The 13,049-nt window shown below is 30.7% G+C and overlaps 2 protein-coding genes across 2 annotated transcripts in view; both read right to left on the minus strand.

Moving 5' to 3' along the window:
* Window positions 1-232, minus strand: part of LOC148621106 (uncharacterized) — a 38,106-nt gene extending 37,874 nt beyond the window's left edge. Inside the window, exon 1 of the mRNA XM_088575148.1 lies at window positions 176-232. The gene's annotated coding sequence lies outside the window, so the exon portion shown is untranslated. The remainder of the gene's footprint in view (window positions 1-175) is intronic.
* A 9,752-nt stretch (window positions 233-9,984) lies between these two features.
* Window positions 9,985-13,049, minus strand: part of LOC148621107 (alpha-1,6-mannosyl-glycoprotein 2-beta-N-acetylglucosaminyltransferase-like) — a 36,603-nt gene continuing 33,538 nt past the window's right edge. The window contains exons 8-9 of the mRNA XM_088575149.1: window positions 12,906-13,030; window positions 9,985-12,027 (exon numbers count right to left, since the gene is read on the minus strand). Of these exons, the coding sequence (XP_088431275.1) occupies window positions 11,814-12,027; window positions 12,906-13,030 (339 nt within the window). The 3' untranslated portion in view covers window positions 9,985-11,813. The remainder of the gene's footprint in view (window positions 12,028-12,905; window positions 13,031-13,049) is intronic.

Genomic DNA, 13,049 nt, shown 5'->3' on the forward strand with positions numbered 1-13,049 from the left:
TATTGGAAGTGTTGCTAACGAATGTCGAAAGGCATTTCAGGTTTCAATTAAGTTGCGGACTAGTTCTTTAAAACACCGTATTTATTTTAATTAAGAGCAGTATCCATGATATTTTGAATTTATTAAGTAAGATTACCAGATAAGATTGTAGAATTGAGACTATAATAATGCTTACCCAACAATGTTACTAAGGTCATCTGAATACTAGTACTCGTCCCTAAACATGACTATTTATTACCAATCTAATACAGAGAACATGACTCATATTTGTCACACAAATATATTAGTTATACGTTGACACCAGATAGTATTTCAACCATCCATCCACCGAGACAACGTTGTTAAAGCAATATTAAATGTTGGCAAACAAAATAAGAGATAAAATCTCATGGATGGTGTGACTTAGAAATCATAATGCATTAATTACATTTAAGTCTTTAAAAAAGAGAATTGGTGTTTATTTGGCTTATGTCACGTGGTCATTATGTTTAGAAGGTGCAGGTACTATGTTTCTTTTCGTGAAAAAAACCCTCTCAGAATACCAAATTTGAAGAATTTGGTGTGGCTCAGTCAAGGATCGAATCAACGACTTTCTTCACCCGAGGCAAGCACGCTATCCTGAGATCAGAGATGCGGTTGTGTATATCATTGAAACCATTTGCTTGCTGGATAAGGTTTCTATGGCTATTTCGTCTTAAACATGTTAAAAAATCAGTGGTGGGTCCAGGGGCAAATATTCCAGGAATCTGACCCCCATTGTTGGGTTTGTTATTGTTATGGAAAATTTGAAAAAAAAAATTAAGAAATGATAGGCTGGAAGCAGGGTGGATCCATGATTTTAGTTTGGGGGGGGGGGGGGCGTTAATTGAATTAAATGCCGTGCAAAGCAAGGCAAAACATATTATGGGGTGAAACTTGTGAAATTTATTTTTGTTACCGATTTAGGGGGGCGTACACCTAGTACGCCAGTCCTTGGATCCGCGCCTGGGAACCTGTGGTAAAGTAAAATTAGTCGTAAGTTCTGACGTCACAATACTTTTATTTACATATGACGTCATAACTTACGACTAATTTTACACTTACGATTTTTTGTGAAAAGGACCACTGCTTTTTTTCACAACTTTCAGAATCTGTACCATCCTCCCACATTAATAAATTTCTGGATCTTCCCCAGACAAAAAACACATCAAAGCTATTAACTTCGCTCAGTTTATAAAGACAAAACAAAACTAATGTTTCTTCCATATTTAATAATTGTTCATACTTGTGTACAAGTTAATTCATAAATTTTCTGCCTTTAAATTAAAATTAACAGTTAAAATAATTAACAACAAAACAATACAGAAGACAATAAAACATAACCAAGTCTACAAAATACCACATACACATACAATATTTAGAAATTTATTAAACCAACAGTTTTATGACATATACACTGTTTAGTACTGAATTAAACCTTGTTATACCTTCATCAACAGCCCGCTTGTAAAATGAGAAAACAAACTATATTTCTATTTTAGCCACAAAACCAGGAAGTAAATAACTTTCATTAATTGAATAATGAACCATCCAACATTAAATAGCACAGAAGACATATAATGCCCTGTTTCCTAAATTTGAACAATTCTCCATGAAATCTCAAATTTTCATAAATTATACCATCCTAAAAAATAAGGTTTACCTCCCATATGAGGTAAATTTTATTTACTCAATCCCCTTCACCCAAACACTTAGATCCCCATTATATTATAGTTTCAGAAGTCAGCCTATTTTTCTTAATTTTGCAGTTACAACATATTAAAATAACTGAACTAATTTATAATTTTTGAACTTAGTAAATCAAAGCTAAAATGTAAATATTTCCCAAAATGCACTTCTGGTTATTTTCTTTAACAATAAAGCTATATTGTACCCGATATTTTTTGAGTAAACATAAAATTGTGGTTATTAAAATGTTAAATGATGAAGAATGATTTTTATTGAGAGAGATTGTAAATAATGGATTTCATGGTATTTTTTAGCCATTACTTAAGAAATTTGGTCAAGTTGTAGTCCACCTGACTGAAAATATAATGAAAAGCACAGGCCCTTCGGACCAGAATTATAAAAAAAAACGTTAAATCATTTTGTTTCCATATTTGAACTGAAATGTGTGTTCTCTTGGATGTTGGTCTGTTATCAAATGGTTTAGTTCATGACACAAATACAGAAATGAAGATTGCCATAAAATAAATCTTATTGCACACAGCAGAAAATACTTTGCTTTATTTTTTTTTCATTTGATTTCATATTTTCATATAATCACTTCTACCATTGCCGTAATAAACCAAATAGACTTGAATTGTATGAAATTATAAGTCTAAATTTTTAAATCCTGAAATTTACCATTTTTCAAAGCATTTGAACACAACAGGCTTATTTGTAAAGATACAGCTATTTAGATGGCAATGACTAATCATTAAAAAACAAATCAAGCTAAATCAGAAAAAAAATCTATGATGCATATGAGATAACTCACCTACTGAACAGTACATTTTAGAAATCTTCTTAAGTTAAACTTACAATCATTTGTCTACACCTAACCAAAGGGATGTAATTGTCAATAAAATGCAACATCATTATACAATTTGACAGAATAACTACCACAGAATTGTTCTACTTACCAAATAAAAAAAATGGAATGAAATCATATTTCATTTTACCAGAGAGAAATATGACAAAAGTTGGTCTTTAATCTTTGATTCTGATGAAAAAAATACTGAAAATATGAAAATTTGGAAAGTCAGTTACTTTCCTGATTTTCTACATTTAAAATATATACTAGAGTCTATGTTCAATTTTATAGCCACGGTCTGATCCCTAGAAAGAGTATCAAAATATGCATATTAAAAATAGCTAATATTACTTAAATATTTACCAATAAATTAGAATAAAAAAACATATATAAAAAACAACAAATGAAATGTTCTCATGAATATTAAATGCATAACATCTACACCAGTTTGAAAGGTTCAATAATTTTACAAGACTCAATGAAAAAACAGAACTTCCCAAGATCATGAAAATTTCATATCCACACAAAAATGTACTATTTATGTTGAGTTGTAAAATAAAAAAAAATACTCATGCTTCTAAGCTGCTTTTCTCTACAAAAATCAGTGAATTCTGCGAATATTTATGTATTGGCATACAAAGTTGGCAAGAATTTCATTTTGAGTTGCAATTAAGCCTGACAAATTCTGTTCATAGGCAGATCCAAGTGGCCCCCTCCCTCCTAGGTCAGAAAAATTCAATTGATTATATAGTAAATCACTGAGTCATGACAGAGCCGGCCCCTTCTTTGGCCAGTAAGGGCCCCCTCTTTTGAGAATCTCTGGATACACCTGTAATGTTGCAAAACAAATTTACTAAGACAACTTTGCAAAACAAAAACAAAAAATATAGATAAAACCTATACACATAAAACTGTCTAATCAATACTTTACAAAAAAGGTGCCATATGTTACTATAAAAGCCTATACATTTTCAATAAGCATACTCACATTTTTATAGCAATATGAAATAGAGTGATACCAATTTCAATGCAAATTTAGCTAGGATTCTGAGTGACTTAAAAACTCTCTACCCTAAATTATACCGATGTGCATACTTTATTTACACAGAACACCTGTGTAGTCTTTGGTCACTGTATAGCGGTCAGTTATGATAATCTTGGTAATTTGGATCTATTCAAATTTAAAAGACAGTGTCCAAAAGATCACACAGGTGTTCTGTAGTAATAAAGCAGGGCACATTGGTATAATTCTACCTAGAGAGCTATTTAAATCACTCAAAAGCCAAGCTAGATTTATATTGAATACAGTATCACTCTACTTCAAAATGCTATAAAGGTAACAGCAATCATTCATAACTATTTACTCCTTATCTAAATTACAATAGTAACTGAGTCAATCACCGACTTATGTACTTTCAGCCATAATCACAACTTACACTTACCATCCAGTAAAAATATACAGGAAAAGTACTACCTGAGTGAGCATAGTTGTTCAGTTAATAAACAATTACCGCTTGTGTGTGTGATACCTTTTTTTTTTTTTTTTTTTATACATTTCAGACATTTTTTCAACTTCTAAAGCTTCAAGAAGCATGTGTATGAAATAGAGGCAGTATGAAAAAAAATACAGCAAAACCTGTCTAAACCAAACCCTGAATAAACAGTAACCTGTCCAAACTGGACATTTTCTAAAGTCCCTAGATATAAATAGTCGTTTTTCATATTCACAGAATGCAAGTCAAGTTTTTCAAAAGGACGTAACCCACCAACACCTGACAACCTGATTGACAGTCTCATTGGGGAAAGGTAAAACAGTTGACATTTTTCTTGGAAATTTAAACTATTTCCACTTTGATAAGTACCTGAATGGTTTGAAATAAGTTATTTAAAAGTATCTAAGTATTTACCGTGGCTCTCATAAACTGAATATTTGATTTTAAGTCTCCTGCTGTCCATTGCTCCAATTTGACAGTAAACCAGTCTGTCAGAGACAAATTTGTAAAAAGTTACTCCCTTTTGCTTGAAACCATGAAAAACAAAGTCAAAGTTGGGGATATAAAAAAGGACTATTGAAATGCATTTTGAACCTGTGTAAATAGCACACCTACATTATCTGAACAAATCCTTCAGTCCTAAAAGAGTTTGGCTTGGTTTAGACAGGTTTCAGTGCACCAGTTTCAACTGAACTTAACAGATAATAACACTTTCTAAAATTTATCAAAATCATTTCAAGCCTAGAGATGACAAACTTGCATGTTTACAGTTCTGGCAGTTAAATGTGAAGACTTGTGATAAAAATCTGTTATACATTCATAACATATTTCTTGATTTTATGGGGGAAAAAAAATAAAGGCTAATATAGTATTATCACTGAATACTTGTCTTCATAAAACCTCTTGTTTTCTTCCTGCTAAAGTTTAAGGAGGTAGACCTAAGGTAAGGGACACAACTCTTAAAAATCATTGGAACGTTTGTATTCAGCATTTTACATCAATCTTATGTAAACATTTAATTAACTTACATTCATTTTATTCTGCTTCAAATGAAAGCTTGAGAGGCTTTGGTGATATTGAATATGATACAAACATATCACTGATTTCATGAGTTATGTCCTTTTCCCTAGGTCTACCTCCTTAATTTGAGTACTGTAAATTTAGAAATTATTGTGATGTTTGTTTTCCTTTGGTCAGAAATTGTGGTCTCTTCAAAATTTTTACTTGTGACCAATATGGTATACAATTTATATTAGCTCTGACTGAAAGCATAAGTTTTGTACATTGACTTGTACTAGGATAATTTATCTATTTTTTTTGTTACGTTAAATCAAGCTTTACTTTAATTTTTCACTTTAATGGATGGGAATCTGTCAGTTCATTTTTTATAGACAATATTATACAGTGTATAAGATTACCTGGCCCCAGTGCCAAAAAAACTATTAAAGTCACTTAAGTCTGAGACTGTATAAGATTACCTGGCCCCAGTGCCAAAAAACTATTAAAATAAGTCTGAGAAAATTCTTAACCATTCATGACGTCATTGATTTCAAAGACATTGATATAAGTTACCATGGAAGTTAAGAATATTCTCAGACTAAAGTTTTTTTTTACTTTTGTTGCACTGGGGTCTGTCCTTACAACATCTGAAATAAATCCATTACAGTAAAGCCTTTCAATGGCAGATATTTCAATTATTTCAGGACAAGAACTTTTGTTTTCTATGAAAATGTTCAGCCCTGCAATTATCATATCCCAGTATTACTTTCATCCAAACAAAAACATGCTGTATACTAGCATACTACATTTCCTATTATAATAGAGTGAATTCACAGATCCTGAGACCATTTTGTTAAAATTAAACTTAGGATTAAAATGTTACAGTATACATGGTTAAAATTCTTTACAGCATGAGTCAAAGATTGTAAGTAAAATTCTGTCATATTTTTCATATCAATAAAAATAATTATTTCAGAAAATACAGCACATGGAATTAAGAAGGGTTGATATATCCAATCTGGTCTCTTAAAAAATCTTAATACAGGGTGGTGGACCTAGGGTAAGGGACACAACTCATCATTGGAATGTTTGTATTCACCGTTTTACATCAATCTTGTGTAAGCATCAAAGTAACTTGGACTGATTTCATTCTGTTTCAAAGGAAAGCTTGACAGGCTTTGGTGAAATTGAATATGATACAAACATAGCACTGATTTCACAAGTTATATCCCTTACTCTAGGGGTACCTCCTTAAGGTTTCCTCAATTCAAAACTTGACCAATTAGCTAGACCAAATGAGAAATTTGAGGAAAAAATCAATTAGAGATATTTCATGAAACTGAGCCATGAATATAATATCCAAGTAACGTGACCTTAAAAACACTCTGAGTACATTTGATATGCGCTGAACAATAGTAAGTACTTCAGTTTTCAATCTTGTGCTAGAAGCACAAAACTTTAATCACATCATTGTAGATATTCTGGAACTTCAAATTATCACAAGCACAAAACAAAAACTTTCGTCAAAAACAAAACATTTACACATGTACACTTAGTAATAATATTTTACTTAATTTACTTACTCTAGACCTACTTCTTTATGAAGGAAATTGAATTTTGCTAAGCTTGTAAGCTAGACAAAAATGTGAATATACTGATGAAGTTCTGACAATAAGCCTCATATAAAGGATATATCTTTAAGCGAGTATTATGTGCAAATATAAATAGACACTAAAATTGGATAGGAATCCTAAAATTTAAAAATAAGTTTCTGCCAAAATAAGTTTGTTTACAGTAACACGTTTTAAGGACGTAGACCTAGGGTAAGGGAAACAACTCTTACAAGTCATTGGAACGTTTGAGTTCAGCATTTTACATCACTGTCATGAAAGCATCTAAGTAACTTGGACTGGTTTCATTCTGTTTCAAATGAAAGCTTAATAGCCTTTTGTGAAATTGTATATGATGAAAACATATCACTGATTTCAAGAGTTATGTTTCCTACCCTAGGTCTACCTCCTTAAAGTAAAAAATACTGAATTTGACACAGTAAGAGTGACTGCAGTGTTCTAGGATTTTTCAGAAATAGAGGTTTCCTTGGCAAAAATCCATATAAAATCAACTTTCCCACAGTCAATGACTGCTTTCCTAACAAAACAAATCCTTACAGCATATGAAGTTTTCAACTTGCCACGGGAAAATGTAACTAAGTACCTAACTTTCCCTGACCCAAATTTCACTTGTCCCAAGTAACAGGAAACAGGAATCCTACAACACTGCAGTGTGTCATTTGTCGGGTTATTATTAAAACTAAAAGCAGGCTACAGATGTAGACAGCAATACTCGATAAAACATTGAACTAATTATGAATATGATATAAGTTAAAGATATAAAAATAATACAGTAATTCATATCTTCACTCATCCAAATGAAATAAAAAAAACCAAATTTAATGAATATTATGCTATTGCTATTCAAAAACAAACAAAATATACAGTCAGAAACAATAATAGCAACTCATGACATAATTACAGCGAGTAAGAAATATTTGGTTTATTACTATTACCTTTATTGAATGCAAAAACCATTTAAAGCAAAGATAAGAAATATGAAAAATATGATGTTCACCCTTTTCATTGCTGTAAAAAAATATTGCAGAAAAAAAGAAGTTTTTTTTTTTTTTTTTTTTTTTTTTTTTTTTTTTAAAACTTCAAACCAAAAAGAACACATACTTTTAAAAAAATTTCAACCTACAGACTGACAATAAAGCATGTATAACAATTTCTGAGTTTGAACCAACATAAAAAAAAAAAAAAAATTTTTAAATAATTCAAACCATAGTTTAAGAAATACCCATGAACAAAACACAAGATTTTTAAAGCAAAATGCCAACATCAGTACACACAAAATCGATTGTGAAGTCACAAATACATTGTTTACACACATTTCAATGTTTAAAATTGTTATATATAAACAACTTTGGCACAAGAAAATACGCACCTCTGATTCAAGGCATACTGACCTTAAAATTATGTGTTAGCCCAAAGAAAATAATACAAATGCATGCCTGTTTCCTGCTACCCTACTTACTCAATTTTGTCTGCCTATTACCTTAACATTGCACGACGATATTGGCTCATTTTCCTCATTAAGTCAATGTACAGTAAAATGTTTTTTAAAATATAATTTTCCCACCTACCTATTTCTTTCCAGTTAGTAGCAGGAAACAAGACCATTACATTTTTTATCTAAATTTAATTGTCTTATTACAAACCAGGAATAGGTCTTAAAAAATTCCATTATTTAAACTGATAGGTAGGAAAGCAGACTTTGGCACAGAGGTATATAAAGTCTGTGTAAGAACCTGCATTCAAGTTTCCTTTGTAAGACAAATTTCCACCTGCCAGGATAAATTTTTACAAGAATCTTGCATAGGGCTAGTTGTTAATGCAATGACTGTATATCTGCTATTTCAAAGAAGATATTAGTTAAATGATAAGATTGTCTATGAAATCACATACACTGCTAAAAGTTGATATGAATTTTACATTCCCATCTGTACACAGTGGACAATTTAAGAAAATACACGTCACTTGCATGAGGAACATATTCTATTATCTGAATGTTAAAACCACCTTCCTAATATTAGCTCTAAGAAAATTTTGCTTGTTATTGGGTTATGCATATTTAAATTTTAGGACAAAGGGAGATAACACAAATTATAATTCAATTTGTTAACACTTAAAACAGTCTTATGAATACTCCGACTCACACAGATGTAACATATAGTTATTTCAGTGTAAAGAGTAAAAAAAAAATCAAATGTTTCTAAAGATTATCTCCCGCTTCAGTTGATATGCCTTTTAATATGTACAATTTAGTGAAGGAAAAAAATTTTGAAGTCAACTCTTGAAACAATCCTTACCATATTTTATCAAAGTAAACATGTTGTGGAAACTAAAGCATAACAGAATTAAAGACTGAATTATAATATATAAAGCTGGATCTTATTTTGTAAAAATCAGGCAAAATAGGAAAAATCAGAAAACCCCACAGATCTGACAATACAATTTCACTCATTGATGTTTCTCTATATGAAAAGATCACTATTTGATCCCCAGAGCACTGGATTTGTAAAGAAATTTTTCTATAGAATGGTAGAAAAATAAGGTTTTTGACATTATCTGCCCTTGAAATGATCATTTTCAATGCATTTCAAGTAATTTGTAACTCAATTTACCAAATCTAAATCTTGGCTGTATTCCTTGTTTCAATGCAAATTGTCAAATTAAACTTTCAAAATGGTGGTTTTTTGTACGATGTTCCACCCACTGCCTGATTCTTACAGAAAATGTAAGTACAAATATCAGAGGAAGATTAAAGAAGGTATAATATATCTGAATTAATTCAGGAAATTTAGACTATGGACTTTAAAAGTATAACAATAAGACTCATACTAAAACATTCAAAATTACTCTACGACTAGAAAGAAATGAAGAAAACGCTATAATTATGTAGCTATCCCTCAATTAAGACCATGAACCAAAACTAATTCATCCATAACTGTGAAAGTACTTTTATTCATGGGAACCAATTTTAATGGTTTAGGAAAGATGCATCACCTCATAGATTTGGAATTATTAGATAACAACACCATTATACTGATGAATGGAAAATTTCAAATCTGTTTGGAAAAAAAATTCCTGGTTTGCCAAACAATCGAAAGCCTCAAAACTTGGTACACCATGGATAATGATACAGTCACAATATAAAACTGATAATAAAATAGCAAGTTCATCAATAGAAAAATAACCTGAATGTAGATCCCATCAGGAAAAGAACAAAAACCTCAACCTGAATGTAGATCCCATCAGGAAAAGAACAAAAACCTCAATGGAAAAGATTAAAATGTTAGAAAGGGGAGGTAATGCAAAAAAATACATTGAAAAAGGCACTTTAATGATTAAGAGGAAAAGTATTATACTGAGAGTCATTTCAATTGTAACACTTCGAAGAATCAGGATGAAAAAAGTTTATGCTTTGCATTAAATTTGGCAATTTAATAGAGCAACATATGCCCAAATCTTGTCCACTGTAGTGAAATCTTAACGTGAAGATATATGCTTCTGGCATAATTTGGCTTCTGGAGATGAGTCAGTTGTATACATATTTCTTTTTATATAAAATGTAAAATAAGATTGTTAATATTAAATAATAGATGGAAAAATTGTCTTGGAAGATCCTTCTCTGGATCAAAACATGTTTTTATTGAATAGCTCTATGAGCACTTCTTTACACCAAAGACATGGGTATATTTCTAAGGCCAAGAAAAAAAATGTCTGTTTATAGTTACTCAACCAACTCTATTTTGTTGTCCTCACCCTAGGACATTTCAGCTGCTAACTAAAAATAAAAGATAAAAATCAGTTATTTCCATTTTCCAAAGTCTTTTCCATGTTTGAGACAACACAGCCTTATCACATTCTTCAATGCATATAGACGACCTAGTTGTAAATAAATCCAACCAGCAGCATGATGACCACAAAAATATTTATCAATATAACATTCAAAGATGTTGTTGACATCTCCATGAAACAACAAAACAACACCCAGACATTAATGATTTGAAGTAAAGGTGAACCTGTGCCAAAAAAAAAGAAGAAAAATTTAATTGGAATGAAAATGCTTATCTACCTTCCCAATTTTTTTTTTTTAAATGTAACCTTTGACAGACATATTTTTTTTCTTGGCCTAATCAATACTATAGGTGAATATCTTAATCTTCATGCTTACATTACTCAATAAAATACTCCTAAAACTGAGCACTTACAGATATAGACATTTTCTTAATAAATTATGAACTTATTATGCAAACCAATACATGGGACCAATCCAACATGGAAGAGTATTTATTTAGTCTTTTTAAAGCTTTTGTAATAATCAAATAAGTATACAATTTTGGTAAAGTGTTTACTTTTTTCAAGCTAGCATGGGTCATTTACAAGTTATCATATATTATATAAAGCTACCCTAAAAATTGAGAAAAAAATGGAAAAAAGATGTCATAAATGATAATGAAATGACTATGAATCATCAATTTGGAGAAAAAAAAATTAAGTACCATTCTGTGTAAGAATCAGGCAATGAGTGGCAAATCATTTTTCTCAATTTGATCTTCTTTTCCTCAAACATATTTGATACATCTAGAAAACCAACAAAAAGCTATTCAAATTTATCCTGTACGATCGCAGATATTTTTTGACTCCTTATATAGGGAAATAGTATAGGAACGTTTTCCAACCTTTAGTTGACCTATAAGTATCAACATTTCAAAACAGGTTACGTTACACTTTGATGGATGGTTCTGGAGGCTATAAGGTATAAATACTGTATACGTATTAATTTTCACGGATTCTGTTAAATAAACATTTTCGCTGGTATCAATTTTTGCAGTTTAAAAAAAATGATTAGTGTTATAAAGTGTTAAAAATCAATTTCGCTGTTTTTAGCGCTGTTCTATCCACTGCAAAAATAACGAAAATTAGTACACCACAAAAATGAATATGTTTACAGTACTGGGACAATGCAATAAGATCGCTGCCTTTTTTCTTCATGTTCCACACTTTATATACACTTTGCCTGATTCTTAGACAGATAACTACTTAACATCTGTCATATGAAAATGAACAATTGATAAAAAAATAAACAATAGTTGAACAAAATTTTCCTAAAGAACAAACGATAAACACCTATAAAAACAGTTTTTGTTAAACATGCCCCTTCACAAAACTTAAACACAACTCCCTATCCCTAATGTCTCCCCACCCACCATTAGGTTTGGGGTCCCGTAGTTTAAATTTTGATTGTCCGCCTACAGTAAGTACATTGGGATACAGATGTTGTTTGTTATTTAGTAACTGTATTTCAATCTGTTTCTTTTTCAGATCTGGCTGACAATTTTTCCCTTTGTGGTGAACACCACTGAAAAAAAAGAAGAAATCATTGGTAATTTATACATCAGTGAAATTATTTGGGACCACATTTAAAGCATTATTTGAAACTCAATAGCAAAACTTGTTTAAATGAACAACTTTACACCTGCAGGGATGAAATATGAGGGAAAACAAGGAAGCAGAAATTTTCAAATTCAGAAATATATTAATGTACAATCATTAATTACGGGAATCACAGTTAGTTTATTAATATGCTAATCAAAATTAATCAAATATTTTTGTTCATTCATGTTAAGACATGGACATTTTGTCATTTTTTTTTTAATATTTAGAGCTTCTGTAAGCAGACAACTACACAAGATCACATTTGTAGCTCTACTTTGATAAAATTAAAGTTACTTATCAGACAATAATAGCCGTCAATTTGACCAGAGGGTATATAAATTGAACTAAGTATTCCCACAATGACATTTGAATTGTTTTTTTTTTTCTTACGTGCAACAAGCCATCTAAAAGTGGTAAACAATTGTGTCAAGTATCAAATACAATCTCCATTTAATCAGAATGTGATGCAAAGTCTATGTATAAAGTTTCAGCAAAATCCATATTCTAGTTATTACAAGACTTCAATAACCCCACCTCAGTTTTTTTTTTTTAATTTTTACCAGTAGATTATCTCCCTTTGAAAGCATTCAACGACAAAATCCAATATCACTGTGTAAAATCATTACAAACGGTTTCATTAGATTGATTTGAGTGCTTCAGGGGGAGCTGTGTATTTTTATTGTTCACATGAAAAATGATAATAAAAATTAACAATATCCATCAATATTGAGCAGACATTATTAGCTAAGCCAGCTCATACACAAAATTATTATCATCCTTAAAGGGGAAATAGGATCTTACCATTCACCAATATGAAAGACTCTGGTTGCCTTCATCTTCATCACCCTAATTTTGCCAGGAATACACTTCATACTCAAATGTTGTAAAGTCCAGTCCCAATTGTAATCATCAAAATTACAAAACTCCTAAAAAATTCAATTTTAT

This window comes from Perna viridis, chromosome 3 (genome assembly GCF_037379345.1).
Source record: "Perna viridis isolate PV_CMFRI_1.1 ecotype Kerala chromosome 3, ASM3737934v1, whole genome shotgun sequence".
Taxonomy (NCBI): Eukaryota; Metazoa; Mollusca; class Bivalvia; order Mytilida; family Mytilidae; genus Perna; species Perna viridis.